This window comes from Meles meles, chromosome 6 (assembly GCF_922984935.1).
Source record: "Meles meles chromosome 6, mMelMel3.1 paternal haplotype, whole genome shotgun sequence".
NCBI lineage: Eukaryota > Metazoa > Chordata > Mammalia > Carnivora > Mustelidae > Meles > Meles meles.
In genome coordinates, this window is record NC_060071.1 from 51,137,050 (window position 1) to 51,154,870 (window position 17,821).

General features: G+C 41.5%; 1 protein-coding gene across 1 annotated transcript in view; it reads right to left on the reverse strand.

Annotated features, from left to right (window-relative positions):
• AAGAB (alpha and gamma adaptin binding protein) overlaps positions 1 to 17,821 on the reverse strand; it is a 48,853-nt gene that overhangs the window by 25,357 nt on the left and 5,675 nt on the right. Inside the window, exons 2-5 of the mRNA XM_046010206.1 lie at positions 7,666 to 7,853; positions 7,432 to 7,528; positions 7,024 to 7,113; positions 4,126 to 4,209 (exon numbers count right to left, since the gene is read on the reverse strand). Coding sequence (XP_045866162.1) covers positions 4,126 to 4,209; positions 7,024 to 7,113; positions 7,432 to 7,528; positions 7,666 to 7,853 — 459 coding nt within the window. The remainder of the gene's footprint in view (positions 1 to 4,125; positions 4,210 to 7,023; positions 7,114 to 7,431; positions 7,529 to 7,665; positions 7,854 to 17,821) is intronic.

Consider the following 17,821-nt stretch of genomic DNA (forward strand, 5'->3'; position numbering starts at 1 on the left):
CACTTACAGTAAACTACAGCTGCCCCCCACCCTTTCTGAGAGAAACACTCCGGGTGAGGCACAGGTAAAGGTGTTCCAGGTGACTGGAATGGATAGCCACAGCGGGGAGAAATGGATGGGGCTCAACTCCATTTTCCAGATTACAAATGAATCCCAGGCAAAATGAGATCCAAGATCACAGAGCTCAGTGACAGTGTTAGGACTGGAAACTGTCGCTTGATTCTTTAGAGAAATAGCAGTAAAGGAGAAATTCCACTACAACATAATAAAGTGTAAGGCCATGTATTACAGTAGTTAAATGCTATTCTTTTTATTAAAATCATGGCATCTGTGTTCATGAATGAGAAATTTTCTTTACTGGCCCCTATCTTTAAAGGCTTGGGTCGGAGCTTGTTATGGTAGCCTTGGGATGAATTAGGTACATTACACTCTAAGATCTTGTGTAAACATTTATTCCTTCATTAAAATAACCAGATGGACTTCCAGTAAAAAAAAAAAAAGAAAAGAAGAAAAAAGAATACCTTTCTTTGTCAACCAACTTATTGATTTAAACAGTTTTTGGTTTAAAAACCCTACAGTAGTCCTGGCTGCAGAACAATGTGAACATACTTACTGCCTCTGAACTGTATGTATAAAATGGTTAACATGGGAAATTTTATGCTACGTATAATTAGCCACCAGCTTTTAAAAGCAAGAGAAAGACGAAAGAAGAAAAAGAGAAAAGAGAAAGGAGTGGGGGTGTAAGAGAAAAAGATCTAGGGGAGGAGATCCCCCAAAACCAAATTTAACCACTGTGAGCACCTGCTGGCAGACATTCATGAAAAGCCTGGTGGGAGGAAGGAGCAGTTCCCTGGGTCCCCAGACCACCAGCAAAGCAAAGTCCTGCAAAGAGCATGGGAAGTAGGTCACTCTGGAGGAGTAACATGACCCAACCCATACACACAGAGTGCTCAGTCTTTAAGATGTGGGGCTATACAAGGATGTCCTTGACACTGCCTAAGACCTAGGCTGTATTTCCACATCCAGGGCTTCTCCTAGAGATAAGATAGTTAAGTCTCCTTCACACCACACAGTTCAGGATCCTCTTAAACATGGAGTTAAGCTACTGGTAGTATTTTGGCTTTTTGTGAATCGCAAATCAGCATACCAACACTGAAGAGAAAAGGTTAGAGATGCTCAGGGCAGAGTCATGAAATCTCTACAGTACGCCTCCTTGCTCTGCAATTCTCTTAAGAATATTGTTTGGTGTCTAAAACAGGTAGAACAGCCTTTTTTCAGAAAACACCTTTGACCATAATTCCAAAGTAATAAAGTGTGTTCAGTCCCGCCTCTAAATGTATAGCTCTAAATGTAAATTACAAGGCAGTACTTCCTGAATGTATGGACTGACGGGGTCGGTTGGGGGGGGCAGATTTTTCAAACAGTGATTGAAGCCGAGTAAGCTTCTCTGAAAATAGTTCTCATAAATTTAACAAGCACCACTGAATATAATTTTATTCCAAATTGATTCAGTTTATGTACCATACCTTAAACATATTTTTATAGTAAAGATCGTGTACAGCAATGCCGATGATAAATGCTCAACAAGGATTTGCTCAATGAAGGAATGAGAAGGACCAAGCCTCATTCTGAGTTTGTTTCGGTAACAGGGAGATGACAACATAGGCTGAAATCTAAATCTAGCAGGGCATTATTTTAATCGCTACTGTAAAAGAAGAACATCTCTCTTTGCAATTCAATGTGACAGACACATCAGATTCCCCCCAGAAAGAGTAAAGTGGGGGAGAAGGATAGAAGGGGAGAAAAGGCGAAGGAGTAGCTTACTATACCAGAAGGAGATTCTCCAGAATGACATGGGTCAGGTCAGATCTCAGGCAAGCAAAAGGGCCCCAATCTCACTTAACACTCAAGTGCCACCAAAAACTGAGATGAAGTATTCTACTTGTATAAAGCTGATCTTCCACTTGACTCTTATCTCAGGGGACACTGGGTAAGCTCAGTGTAAATAGGCTTTTTTTCATTCCTTTCTGTAGTGTTTCACCTACCATGGCATACTTGTTGAGACAACCAAGTGCTATAAGACAGAAAAATACCACACAATCAGCAATTCCTAAAGGACTATGTTATGGGTTGAACTGTACCCTCTACTGAATTCACAGGTAGAAGTTCTAACTCCCAATACCTCAGCACGTTACCTTAATGTTACCTCATTTGCATGTATAATTAGTTAAGATGAAATCACACTGAAGTAGAGTAGACCCTTAATTCAGTATGACTACTGCCCTTATTTTATTTTATTTTTAAGATTTTATGTATTTGCCAGAGAGAAAGTACAAGCAGGGGGAATGGCAGGCAGAGTAGGCAGAGGGAAAAGCAGGTTCCCCACTGAGCAAGGAGCCAGATGTAGGACCTAATCACAGGACCTGAGCCGAAGGCAGCCGCTTAACCAACTGAGCCACCCAGGTGTCCCGGTATGACTATTATCCTCATACAAAAAAGAAATGTGAACACAGACAGGCACATGGGGAGAAGGCTGTGCGAGGACGGGAGGTATGCATGCTACTACAACCCAAAGAACTGGCAGAAGCCAGAACCAAGAACAGAACAGATCCCTCCCTGGCACCTTCAGAGGGAGTATGGACCTGCGGATACCTTGGTTTCACATACCTGGCTTCTAGAGCTTGAAGACAGTAACCACCTGCCGTTCTACACTCCCAGGTGTGCTGTACTTCTCTATGGCAGCCTCATTAAACTGATACCAACAGTCAGGGCCCAACGTGCATCAACCAGCCCACGTCCTTCTCGCTGCATCTCAGCTCTGGCTTCCCACCACATGGCCACTTGCCACCACATCAGCCCAGGCCCCACGACCTCACTCTCGGGCTGCTGCCTGGTGTCCCTGACTTCAGATCTACCTCCACCTGCTTCAACTGCCAAACTCACATGCACACCACCATGACATTAACCTCTGAAAGATGCCAACTTCTTTGCATCACTCTCTGGGTAAAATAGTGCTAGTGACTCACCAATTCCCGTTAGGAAAAGTCCAGACGCTCTTGCCCAGCCTTCAGGCCTCCCTCTTCTAAGCTAGCTCCAACTGCTAAGTGACCCTCGAACACACCACCATTATTCTTCATGCCATGCTTCCTCCCCTGCTTGGCACTCTCCCCCTTCAACTACCTAATCTTGACCATCCCATGAACACTACGGCCAAGACTTGCTTTCACCTTGATGCACTCTCTGTATACTCATTCCCACAATAACGACCACATATCTGACCTCTACGTGTTTACTACTTGTATCTGTCATTCTGCACTCATCAAAGACTCCCTTGCATGGTTACCTAGCATGTTAAAGGTGCACACTTTGATTCCATAGCTGGACCACGAGTTCCTTAGGGACAGGGTTCATGTTTTACAATTTTGGGGGTATTTCTCAAACCCAAAGACAATGCTAGGCTTTCTTTCTTTTTTTCTTTAAGATTTTATTTATTTATTTCAGAGAAAGAGAGGCAGAAAGTGCAAGCATGAATGGGGTGGGAGAAAGGGGCAGAGGGAGAAGCAGACTCCTCACTGAGAAGAGCACCCAATGCAGGGCTCAATCCCAGGACCCCAGGATCATGACACGAGCCAAAGGCAGAACTTAACTGACTGAGCCAGGTCCCCCATGACAATGCTAGGCTGGCACTGTCACGGCTTATAAGCAAGCTCTAAGTTCCTAAATTCTTATCAAATTAACTATTAAACATACATTATAAATTCTTAGAAATGTTACTTTTGGCTTTTTTTAAAAGATTTTATTTATTTATTTGACAGACAAAGATCACAAGTAGGCAGAGAGGCAGGCAGAGAGAGTAGGGGAAAGCAGGCTCCCCACCAACCAGAAAGCCTGATGTGGAGCTCAATCCCAGGACCCTGGGACCATGAACTGAGCCAAAGGCAGAGGCTTTAACCCACTGAGCCACGCAGGCGCCCCTTTTGGCTCTTTCTTCAGCTGGGAACTTAAAATTGAACAAATCTATAGATTTTATATGAGCCAAATGGTTCCACATATACACAAATAATTTAAAACCTACAAGGAGCAGGAGAAAAAAAACCCTCAGGTTTTTAGTCCTAGGTTACTTACCATTCTTCATCACCACATTGGACCACACATTCGCATTCAAGGCTTGAACGATTCGCTTTACTCCTGTAGATTCTGGGAAGTCATCTAATCAGGAGGAGAAACATATATTTATACACATATTTACACACACACACGCGCACACGTGCGCGCGTGTGTGTGTATCCCCCAAACCATACTTTTAAATAACTGTGGCTTAGCTATATTGTTTAGTTGGTACTTAACATCGTAACTTACCTAGTAAAGACAAAAATACAGAGCTTAGAGCTCTTGATAAGAATATCCTAGAAACTAAAACAAACAATGATATAAATGCACTTTATAAAAGGTTTCTATGATAAAGTCATCTCCATCACCTCACCAATGGAATCTATTCATATTTTCCTGAAAATGTGAGTTACTGTCAATTATACTATTCTGGCAAAGCTTTGGAAACACCAATTTTGGCTATTTAAGGAGAATGAGTTTCCTGAAGGCAGGGATGGTCCTCTTGGTATGCCACAAAATGCTGTAAATGCCCCACCTTCTCCTGGGAATCACAGAGTAACAATTATTATGTATAGCAGATATTTAGAGAACAATTTCCTGATTAGAGAAAGGGAGTTTAAGAGAAGTAAAATGACTATAACCATAAATGTAGGAGACAGGCAAGGATCACTAAAAACCAACAACTTAGTTTAGCTGGGTTAGTATTGGTACTATTTTGCTTCTGGAATTTAGCTGATACTACTCAAAATAACAGGGCAGTAATCCCAGTTAGCATACTAACAAGGTGACATTCTCAGCTTGCAGGTATGTGTACGATGGGAATGAGTGTTATAAGACTGGATACGGTAAATGACGGCAGAAGTAGTTTCCATATGCCTGAAGAAGAAAGTCTCCTAAGAGCCTATGGAGCACAATCCATAGAACCCATGTCTAGCGGCCTGGCCAGGCATGGAATTAGAAGTCAGAAAATCTGATCTGGAACTCAGGCTCTTTTTTTTTTTTTTAATATTTTATTTATCTGACAAAGAGAGAGCGTGAATAAGCAGGGGGCGCAGCAGAGGGAGAGGGAGAACTCAGGCTCCATAATTTGTTAGCTATTTGATCAAGGGCAAATCATGTACGCTATTCTCGAAGAAAAGTGGGGCTGATACACTCTGCACACACCTCTCCCAGAGGAAAGAAGCGCTGGAAGTGACAATTCCCCCCTGTAAACCCCCCTCTAGGCGGGGCTCACCACCCAACATGGTGCCTGAAGGACAGCAGGCGCTCCATAAGGACTGAGGGTTGGATGAGTCATCAGAAATAAAAGGCATGTTTACCTGAACTATGAGTGATTCAGTTCTTAAAAGGATAACTAACACCTCAGATGACAGAACCAGAAACCAAAAATACGGTCTGAACTAAAGAGCTAGAACCAGTAAGATGAAATCTAATCCAGACAAGCAGGAAGTCTCATACTGGTGTTAGGATATACACATACAAAGCTTATGGTTTATTTTTAAAAATTCTAGGGAGGATTTCATTACTTCATCTAAAGATCTGTCAAAATCTATTTCAATATTAAGTGATATTAATGCAAGAACATTGTTCAGACGAGGAGCAAGGAGATGTATGGTGGTGTAAGGGAAAAGAAATTACAAAATAAAAACAGATTTAAATAAATGACTCAAATGTGGACTCTGAAGGACAACGGGATGAAGAGAAAATTCTAGTGTCAGAACTAAGCAATTATGTACATGCTCACATACACAAAACAAGGCCCAAGTTTAGAGGACCTGTAAGACATGGGAAGAGAAATTGTACTTGTTAATTTTCAATTATTATTAAAAATGTAGAGGGAGAAAAATAAACCTTTTTATCCTATTCTTCTCTGGCAGGGTTTTATTCCCAAAGGTAAAATTCTGGAAAAATTCGAAATAAGGCAGAATATAAAAAGAGATTTCTTAATTCCCTTTAAAATAGGTTTTGTAGAATGATTACTTATATCCTGTCTATGTACTTTAATTCATATTGGCTGTCTCTTAGAATGTCTTTTGCAACAACTGGCATCTTAACGCCACATCCCTCCTGGTCCCCTCACTACAAGCCCTGTGCCTTTCTTCCCCGTGGAACAAGTGACATGTGAAAGTTCATGATGCCACGACAGTCTTGGAATTTCTAAACAGAAATAATCTCTCGCATCTCTGAAATACCACAGGACCCATATATTTTTAAATACTCATGACATTACATTGGGCAATTCAATTGTTCATGTATGTGTTTATCTCCTGTACTGGATAAATGTATGTGTTTATCTCCTGTACTGTCTTCTCTTGGTAGGTCCCGGCACAGGGAGATGCTGAAGGAGAGAAGGTGAGAAGAGTAGTGGAGGAAGGGAAGAGAGAGGGGGAAGAAGAAACGGAAGGTCCAAAGTATCACAGAAGGCAGTTAAGTGGAGAGCTACCCTGGGGTTGGCATTGGGGGCATTCTGAGTCTGTTTTTAGTCTCACATGTCTAAAGGACATAAAAACAGGGCCAACATGCCCCCTACGGTTCCTGGGAATTCGTCCTCAGGATGTGAGAAAATCAAAATAAGGAACATAAATTTTAACTATTTAGTGCATGGGTCAAACCCTCTTTTTTTGGCAGCAGACAAAGGATAAGAGACTGAGGAAATGACTAAGATTTAAGGTAGAAATCCTCTACATTAATCTATAAGAAAAACAATATTTGAAAAATCCTACGATGTGTGGTAAAGCAAAAAATATGGATTATTTAGTTAATAGTAAGACCACACCAGTGGGTTGTGCACAAATCTCTTTAAACAGCTGAGGAAAAAATGTTTTTTGAATTTCACTTTGACTCTTCTTCCCTGCATTAAAATACTCCCTCACATCTCCAAAGCCATGTTTCTCCTGACACATAAATACTTACCATCCTCCTCAGGCAACTCTTCTGGACTAAGTTCTACCAATTCAAAGCCGTGTTTGATACACCATTCTTGAGCTTTTTGTCGGTTTACACCTAATGTGCAAAAGAATCTTCATAAGTAAAATTTTTTAAAACAGCATATCACTGCAGTGCTTCCATTAATCTCAGTGTTACCCTCAGTGTTATCCTAAAGGCATCCAAAATAAAATGATTTCTCAAACCGAAGCGTCCATTCTTAAAAAAATAAAATGTAAATATTGCAAGATTCCCAAGAGAAATAGGTAAAATACTTTGTAAAGTAATATAATCACAGGAGATATACTGTTCTAAGTTAAGAAAACAAAAGTATATTCTGTTTACCAAGGGACAGCAATTATATGAACCAACGATGGTCCCATCGGCATGCCTTACCATTTTCACACACTCTGTCACAGACCAGGATCATGACTTCAGGTAACCATGCTTCTGCTAGTGGAAGCCATGAGGAGACACTATCAAGACCGGACTTCTAGACGGAGGAAAAACAAACATACAAACAACCAGAAGAAGAGACAGTAAGAGAACTCATGGAAAAGGCGGGGAGAGGGGGATAAAGAAAGCACCAAATAATTTCCCACTCAAGGTCCCTGGCAAACCAAATCTTACTTGTGTGCTGTCAAAGTACACCACAAATGCTTGGACAGACTCCGCGATCTCTGCAGTGATGAGAAATTTGTTTGGCACCACGCACAGATTGATATCTGCTGAGTAGTATTTATTATCAATGGTCCAGGGATAAAACCTCACAGCATCGGCAGCTGCTTCCACGACAAGATCTTCTGTTCCGAGGATATCTAAACAAAGGACACAACATTACCATGGGAAGTGCAACACCGATACACACTGATCAAGTCTCTCAAACAGATAAGAGATTGGGGCGCCTGGGTGGCTCAGCCAGTTGGGCTTCTGACTCTTGGTTTCAGCCCAGGTCATGATCTCATGGGTCATGGGGTCAAATCCCATGTCAGGCTCCACACTCAGCAAGGAGGTTGAAGGTTCTTTGCTTGAAGGTTCTTTCCCTCTCCCCCACTTGCTCGCTCTCCCTCACTCTCTCAAATGAATGGGTAAATCTTGAAAAACAAAAACCAAAAAAGGTACCAGATTAATATGGTACCTTTGCCTACTCCTCTTTGTGTACGGATTTCAAAAGCCCTCCCATTTATCAGGGCATTTTCTTCTCTAGCATTTGATTATAAAAGTAACGGTGACATAATTTAACTCGTTGGCTTTTATTCTCTAAGAGCACAAAAACGATTGCGACTAGGTTAGACAGAAGACAAAATAGTCATGTAACCATACACCCAGAAAAGAGCAAGTAGAAGAGGAAGAATAACAGCTTACATTTATTTTATTGCTCACGGACTTCATGTGACATGGAAGGTTACAAGAATCTTCAAGAATCTATAACTATCTGTGCTTATTGCAAGCTAAAAGGAAGGTAGCAGTAAAGCTAAGCCATTAATAAAATAAAAGCTAAACATCTTCCTTGAGCCAAATGCTTACACATTAATTCAACTAATGATATAAAAGAAAGGATATTGATAAATGACCCCAATTCCATTTATAGTCAGCCTTGTTCAGATTCTTTGAAAGCCTACTCCAATTTTTGTTTGATAAAGACACTTTTGGCATAATTTAAATACATAATAGCCAAGTACATTTAATTATTTAGAATATACCAAAATCTTTCAGAAACCCCTATGCAACATGGCTAGAACTAACGAAATTCTTGTAGTAAAAGCTAAGTCAATGAAGAACAAATAGAGATGAGGTCCCAGAGCCACCGAAGCAATCTGCTTCCATAATGCCATAAAATATTCACAAGAGGAAAACATTAGAAATTGTTCTAACCTGAAGTCCCATCTCTCACATCCATACCCACAGCCTCTGTCTTATACAGAAGTGGAAAGTAAGCTTAGAGAAGTAAAATAACATGCCAATGAAACGGACTCTTATTATAAGAATATATGGCAAAATGGCCACACACTCCTTTTCGATGCAAATGAAGATGAACATAGGAAATATCCCTCAAACTCAGTTAGCAGAGCACAGAAAACTAGCAGCTAAACTTTCAATTCCAGAGCTAAGATTACATGTGGACCACTGCCATACTTTTTGCTCAACAAAAAGAGGAAAATTGTTTAGTCCAAAAGACTGCTGGGAACAATGTATAATAACATATAAAATGTGTATGTTACATATGCATGCTTTTCATTGGTAAACTTTCGTCATGTGGTTACTAGGAGGAACAAGTCTGAAAACAAAACCCCTTTTTTTAATTAAAATAGAAAACTAAATTTAAAATAGATGTAAGACTGCATTTGACATATGGTGCACTGTGAAACTAACTTTCTAAAATTTTTCACCACAACCAGAATTGTTACTTTTTAAAATTATCATGAGGTCTGTGCCAATATTTGAAAATCTGAATTTATCTTCTCTTTAAGAAATCAGCAGTTGTTGCTGCTTAATTTCTACCTGAAGTAATTTTTTACTAATTATCAATCAATAGCAACCAGCTGCAATGTCCTTCACAGAGCCTTATGACCAGTTCAGAGAGGAAATAAGCAGGAGGAACAGATAAAGTATGACAATCAAAGATTGTTTTCATGTAAATGTCTCACAGGGAAAAAAAAGAACAAAAAACAACAACAAAAAAAAACCCTTCCTAGATCAAAGTCTATGCTGCATTCAAAGCTAATCTTCTCAACTTCAAGCAGGTGGCACAGCAATATGCCGATGAAAGCACATATGGAAGAAGGCAAACTAAACCAAGGGAAGTAGCAAAAAATGTATAAGCTGATTTTTTTTAAGGGTAGGAGGAGCCACCATATGGAATCAGTTTTCTTCATTCCTGGGTAATTTTTTAAAACAACGAATTAACTCTTTTTTTTTTTTTTTAAGTGGGCAAACATAAAGGGTAAAATTTGTTAAGGGGCAAGGCACAAGGAGTGTGGGACGAGGATTCCTACCTTCGTCACAACCGGTTCATGATATTTCCTAAACTAGTGGTATCGTCAAGAATTGGAAGAAAATTTCAGTTACGCTTTTTTGAAATCACTGTCTTCAACTACCTTGAAAAAATAAAGTCAATGAAGCGGTCATCTACTTACTAGCTGCAATTTAGGATATCTGGGTCCATTAAGGGTGGTTCATTTTATTAATCAGTGCATAGACTACAAGACAACAAACCGAAGTGTGTTATTCAGAGCTCTTAAAATTGCAATTTTATACTGTCTGATTTTCAAATGAGGAAGATATTTACTGAACACACAGAAAGAAACAATTTCTCTTTTTTCTAAACCTAGATGAGAACAGAACTGTAAGGTGGGAAAACAAACTTCACCTTTTGGTGTTTTCAGAGCTCTGTGTGTGTGTGTGTGTGTGTGTGTGTGTGTATTTTCATACTCCTTGTGCTGCCTAGAATAACTTGATAGCTCAATTTACTTATCAGATTCTTTTATTTTTAACATTTTATGTCTAATCAGATACTTTCGGCGAGGCTGCATATGGACTTTATTATCACATCTGTGCTATCTCACAACTAGAAAAGAGTGAATGGTCTCATTCTTCTTGTCATCAATATCATAATGTAGAGTTTAATTTAAAAAATGTAAATGTCTACATTAAATATAGCTTTTCTCGCTCATCTTTTTTATTTGGTTTCAAACGTCTAACACGTTTATTCTTTTCCAGATTAAAACAAAAATTGCTCAAATGCTCATGCACACGACTAAGAGTTTCTGGAGATCAGCCAGTATCATTTACTCATTTCACAGATGGGAAAACTGAGGGCCAAAAAAAAAAAAAAAAAAAGAAGCAGCAGCAGCCACTTGCCTAAAGGAGAAAGACGTAAAATGAAATTCAGGTCACCAGTTTTTTGTTTGTTTGTTTGGTTTGGCTTTTTAATTTTATTTATTTGACAGAGAGAAATCACAACTAGGCAGAGAGGTAGGCAGAGAGAGAGGAGGAAGCAGGCTCCCTGCTGAGCAGAGAGCCCAATGCAGGCTCCATGCAGGGCTCAATCCCAGGACCCTGGGATCACGACCCGAGCCGAAGGCAGAGGCTTTAACCCACTGAGCCACCCAGGCGCCCCCAAGTCACCAGTTTTATTTCTTCCTACTACACTACTGCATGTGATGTTTAGAATCTGAGCTAGATCACATTCAAGCGTCCAGTGGTCACAAGCCAAAACTAACCTATGGGCCTACAGTATCCCCTGCTCTTTTAGGAAAACTAAAAATAACAGCCAGAACTAGGGCACCAGAATATACGAGACTGAAACACAAGTAACTCATTCAAAAACTCTGCCTGGGTTTGGGGTATTTCTGTGTCCGAAGTTGAGTCACAGTGATTGTGGGGGGGTTTTCTGCCAGACTTCCTAGAAAGCCCTACAGTGTTCTTTCCCCCTTCTTTGCCCTTCCCTAAGCTGGCTTTTGATGCAGTCAAAATGATGCACAAATAAAATCAAGAGCAGCTTCTCCCTCCTCTTTGCGGGTGTTGGCCCGTCTCATTCACACTGTTGGCAGCCACCTGGTGGGGCTGTAATACATCATTTTTGAAGAGACAAATACTAGATGATTAATTGCCAGTCTCTTACCACAGACTTGGTCTCACAGCTTAAAATAGTTAATCTGTAGTGTTTTCAGATGAGAAGTTAAATGTCAACCCAGTTCCAGTAGCAAGTATAAACCTTTCCGGGGTTCTAAGTGCAAGTATAAATCTTTTTCCCTGTTTGAGAAACTGTTAGACAGCCGGCAATAATCCAGCAATTCCTATTTACTTCTCAATTCTTCCATGAGCTTATTTCCCTGATAGTCCCACATGGCAAGGGAGTAACAAGAACGATTCAAGAGAGCTGAAGAGAATGCAGCCCGCCAGGGAAGCATGTCAGCTCAGCAACCCAACCACTCCTCTGTCCTCAGGCCTCCTCCATGCTTCCTCTGTCTGTCATTATGCTGCTTCCCTCAGAGAGGGTAAAACCGGCAAGCAATCACACAGGGAGGCAGCTAGCTTTCTTTAGTCCTGAGTCAATAAGAGGTGATATTCTCTGTATCATGAATTAGGAAAGCAAACCTAAGTTCCAAGGTGAATTCCCAGAACTCCGAAAATATCCATTTTTAGTCTTTCTCTCTCTCTCTCTTTCACACACACACACACACACACACACACACACACACACACACACAACCCTTACCTTACCCCCTCACCTACCCACTCTAGCGTAAAAAAAGCAAAAAAAAAAAAAAATCCATTCTGTGTTGTGCATGTGTAGGCTCCACGGGCCCAAGCTGGGGCTTGACTCACAACTCAGATCAAGATCTGATATCACAACAAAGATCGAGAGACCACCGGTTCACCGACGGAGGCGGCCCAGGTGCCCCCAAAACAAGTCTATTCTAAACTAAGTGCACTGATACTACTTTGGCTTATTCCTATCTTCTTCAATCGTAGAATTAAGGACACTTTTGATTCCAGCTGAATTAATGTTCCCCTAACTAATCAAGTCATTCTTTGTGAAGAGAAGTTGTCCAGTGGTTAAATCATATTTTCTATGCCCAGAGGAAAATGGTAGCTGCCACTCCAAATCAAGATGATCCTTCTGGAGACCAGTACTCACCTGGTTTTATCCTTCCTCATGGAACTGAAGTGTCCTTACAGCGAGGTATCATGACCTCCCACCCCACGCACAAGTGTCCTTCACAGGATCCACTCTTCTGGGGACGAAAGGTTCCTCTCCCCCCACTCTGTGCTGGTGGTACTAACCGCAACAGAGAAGGCCATCAAAGAGAGACAGCTCAAACCTGGGAGCAGACAGACCTGCATCTGAACGCTGGCCCTCTGTGAGAAAGACAAACCAATCTCTGTGTGTCTCATTTCCTCAGTGGTAAAAGTGGACACACACACACACACACACACACACACACACACACACACACACACCCCCCTCAAATGGCTTCTTGCAGATTAAATGAAACAGTGCATGAGAAGGCACAGGCAGGCACTGGACACAAAGCGGCCCTCAGGAACGCTCCTTTCCTCCTCCCCAGGTCAAGTTTTTGCCTATGGGCAGGAGGCTAGGTCAGAGGTGCACTGAGAGGAGCTGGTAAAAGAAAGTGGAATTAGGAAATCGCCACCTCCTTAAGCTGCTCAGGCCCCTCCCTTCCCAAAATACACCTTCTCAAATGTTTCTTTCCCATTGTTAAGGCACAGACTAAAACAGAAGAAAAAGCAATTAGGAAAATTATAGGAGGCAGCAGAGTCTGACGTCAGCTGAAGGGGAAAGTAGCCATTATGAAAGAGAAGAATTGAGTAAAATGTGATTTAGGAAAAAAAATATGAAAGCCAGAGTTTTTATTAGCAAGCAAGGAAAGGAAAGAGAGACCTTCAGAAATCATAATGAGGGGCACCTGGGTGGCTCAGTGGGTTAAGCATCTGCATTGTTCCAATGTTCCAACTCGTTACAATGTTATAGCCACAATTTCATGAGAACTCCCAGAAGGTGGGTGCTGCCATCCAGTACTTAGCAGCTGATACCAACAGATTATTCCCTGAGTTCCAGGGGCAGATCGGACGGCTGCAACCAAAAGGGCCATCACAGTCTGTGGGATGCTGAAAGGTGCCAACTGCAACCTCAGGGTCGGGACCTTGCAGAGACAAATGCAGGGAAGTTCTCATCTGTGATTCCAGAGTAACGGGCCGCTTCTGGCGAGTTGGGGGCACACATCTGCGGGACGTGCTGCGTGTGGTCTGAGGACAGCTGGCTGTCCCAAACACTATTTAGGTGGCTGGGGGCAGAGTAACTGGGTCGGGGCAACCCAGCAGGGCCTGAACAAGAGGACAGCGTAAGCAACGCTTAATTACCCTTCCCTCTCACACCCCTCCTCTCTGGTCGCCCTTGAAATCCACATCGCCTGACACTCCACGGCTCTTTGTATCACAGTGGGAGTGTTCAGAAGTCAGAGCAGAGGAAATCTCACTCAGCCCTCCTCCTTTTCCTGAAGTTTGCTTGCTCCCAGGAACCATCTGGAAGCATCTGGAATCGGTCACCACAGCTGCATCTTAAAATAACTGGGGATGGGGGAGGCGGGGGGGGGGCGGGGCAGGGTGAATACTACATGGTCTGCACTGACCCTCAGAAGACCTCACAGTGCAGTGGGACGAACTTGCACAAAAGTACAGCAAGAAGCTGGCAGGAAAGGGAGAAAGAGCATGGAGAAGTGCTGTATGCTGGCCAGGGAGGAATCACCAGCTCCTACGTTTTACGGGCTGTGTGCAAAGACCATTTTATCAACCCTGGGGGCAATCCCCACCTATGGAAATGGAAGAGGGACTTCTTTGAATTCTGTTACTATTGTTTATTCAAAATCACAGTTCTAGATACACATCTAAAGCTGTGGTTCTTTACAGGGAGGAGGGGTGGTTGTGCCCCTGCAGGGAACAGGTCAGCATCCGGAGACATTTTTCGTTGTCACAAGTTGGGAGATGCTACTGGCATCTAGTGGGCAGAGGCTAAGAATGTTGCTAGGGGTCCTCTGAAGCCCAGGACAGCACCACCCGACACAGGATTACCCCGCCCGAAATGTCAACAGTGCTAAGGCTCAGCGACCTTCATCTTGTGGAACCTGAGGAACTGACTTAGCTGTATTTATGAAACACAATACAGGTTCTGGAATGCAAAGTTGGTTTTATTCTTTCTCACAGAACTGAAACTAGCCAGGCATTACAACCTTCTAAAATCTACCTCTGGTAAAATCTGCCTCAAGTGTCTTAGTTATTTTAACCATAAAATGTATTTGGCAATTAGCCTTAGATGTTTTCAAAATAATTTGTGAATGGTGGCTTTCTGGAAAAAAGAAGACATAAGCCTAAATAGGACCATTATGAAATGAAAATACTTTTCACATTCAAATGTTAATTTTTCAAACCTCACCAAAAAAACGTCAATGTCTGCTCTGGATGACAACAGGATCTGCGGCAGATGCTAACTTACTCTGAAAGAAGGTAAATAGGTCTGTGGTGAATTTTCCAAAACAGAGTAAATTTAATGAGGAACATCTACTCTGTAGCCCCTGTATTCAAAATAAGCCTGATGCATGGGAGAACACCATAAAGCTAACACCTCCCATGTCCAGGACCTCAAAGCTCCTTCAAGAAGGGTAAAATGATTGGGCAACACACGGTCAAAGGATCATGGAAAAAGAACACAATGACACGCTGGACTTCATCAAAATTCAAATTGTTTGCATTTCAAAAGATACCATCAAGAAAACCAAAAGACAACTCATAAGACAGGAGAAAATCTATGTGAATTATTTATGTAACCTGTATCCAGAATATATAAAGTACTCTTACAACTCATTAATGAGATGACAAAAAAACACACAACTTAAAAATGGGCAAAAGATCATTTCAGTAAAGCAGATACATGAATGGACAATATGCACATAAATGATTCTCAACATTATTAGTCATTAAGGGAATGCAAATCAAAACTGTAGTGACATACTGCTTCACATCCACTAGACTGGCTGTAATGGAAAAATACAGTAACAAGTACTGTCGAAAAGGAGGAGAAACTGGAACCCATACATTGCTGATGAGAACGTGAAATGGTTCAGCCACTCTGGGAAACAGTTTGGTGGTTTCTTAAAATAGCATAGCAGTTTCTTTCGATCTCCATAACTGCATTACTCCTAAGAGCCAAAAAGTGGAAACAACTTAGCAAGACCCTACCTTTGAAATAAGAATGTTCTCCTTAGTAAATTACTTTAAGATCCTTTTGTAAGTATAGGGGTCTAATAGGGCAAGAAACAAACACCCAGTCTTGAAGAAGAATGAATGTTCCCCAAAGAAACAATGTCATAAGTGATGGCTGGCTTTGCCTACGGAATTCCCCAAAGCCTAGTTTACCCATCATACATAATTAAGCTATCTGGTTCTGCAGGTTTAAGGACTAAGGACCGGAGAGCATTATTTCCATGGTTAAGTGCATCTGAATTCCAAACACAAAAAGTCAAATTCTCTACTCCAAAAGTAAACTGTCTTCTGTAACTTTAAAATGCAACATGGATGGATCTAGAAGCTATTATGCTAGCGGAAATTAGTCAGAGAAAGACAAATACCGTACAATTTCACTTCTACATGGAAGCTAAAAACAGCAAAACAGAAACAGACTCATAAATATGAGAACAAACTGGTGGACGGCAGAAGGGAGAGTTTGGGGAGATAGGCAAAATAGGTGAAGATTAAGAAGCACAAACTTCCAGTTATAAAATAAGTCACAGGGATAAGAAAGTACAGCACAGAGAATATTGTCACTAATATTGCAATAATTTCTTGCAGGGACAGATGATAACTACACTATTGTGGCAAGCATTTTGTAATGTTTATCATTGTTAAATCACAAGGTCGTACACCTGAAACTAATATATGTCAACTATATTTCAATTAAAAAGAAATCCTCAGGGCGCCTGGCTGGCTCAGTCAAGCATCTGCCTTCTGTTCTGGTCATGATCCCAGGGTCCTGGGTTCGAGCCACATCCGGCTCCCTGCTCAGAGGCAAGCCTGCTCCTCCCTCTCCCACTTCCCCTGCTTGTATTCCCTCTCTCACTGTGTCTCTCTGTGTCGTATAAATAAAATCTTAAAAAAAAAAAAAAGAAAGAAAGAAATCCTCAATTCTGGGAAAATCAAGATAGCTGATCATCCTAAAGGGAGACCCAGATCTCAGCTGGGCCTAAGTCTTCCCATCTAAAATGAGGGAAAGAATGCATTTTGTTTAAAAGTCACCATTTCACATCCCCCCTAGTCCAGGGAGGTTTCTCTAGGACCAGGTCCCTACTTAACTGCAAATCCTTGGGAAAGAAGCAGAAGAAAACAATGGCTGTGCTAATTTTCTACTTGCCAGGGGAGCTGTGGGAAGCAGGTGACCAGGACCTGAGGTCTGAGCCTTAGTTAAACCCCAGAAAAATGTAGAAAGTCCTATGTGGAATTGCTAAATTCAAATTAGTGAGAAATTTAGCTCTTTTCCAAGTATTATTCTCCTAAGAAAGCAAATGACCACAGGCTAAATCCCATTATCCCTTCAGCCTTCAAAGAAAACCCCCATAGCTCAGCTGCTGGCCCTCTGGTGCCTTTCCTGTTTTCAGTTCCCCTTTCTTGAGTTAATTGAGAGCAGGGCTGGTTAAGAGGCAGTTCCTAGGGCCGGACTGCCTGGGTTTTAAAACCCGGCTCAGCCATTTGGCCTTGAGCAAATTACTTAATTCCTCTATGATGCAATTTCTTTGCAAAATGATTAGAATGATCATAACAATAGCATTCAAATGATCTAACAGTTAAGCAGATTACTACACAGCTCATACACATGCTCAGAACAAGGCGGTCAAACTTCTTCAATAAAGGGCCCGATATATTTTAGGAAATATTTTAGGCTGTGGGCTATATGGTCTGTGGTGCAATTATTCAACTCCGCAAAGCAGCTACAGACAAAATGTAAATAAATGGACAGGGCTGTGTGCCAATAAAACTTTATACAAAAACAGGCCCAGGAACCAAAGACTGGAACCAGCCTGGAAGTGCTTCAACAGGTAAATAAACTGTGGCACATCCTTACTGTGGAATACTACTCAGCAGACAAAAGGCATGAATTGACACACAATATACATGAACCTCTAGGGAATCATGCTGAGCAGAAAAACCAAACAAAAAAACAGAAAAAACAATCCCCCAAAGTAATCTACTCTATGGTTCCAACTGTGTAACA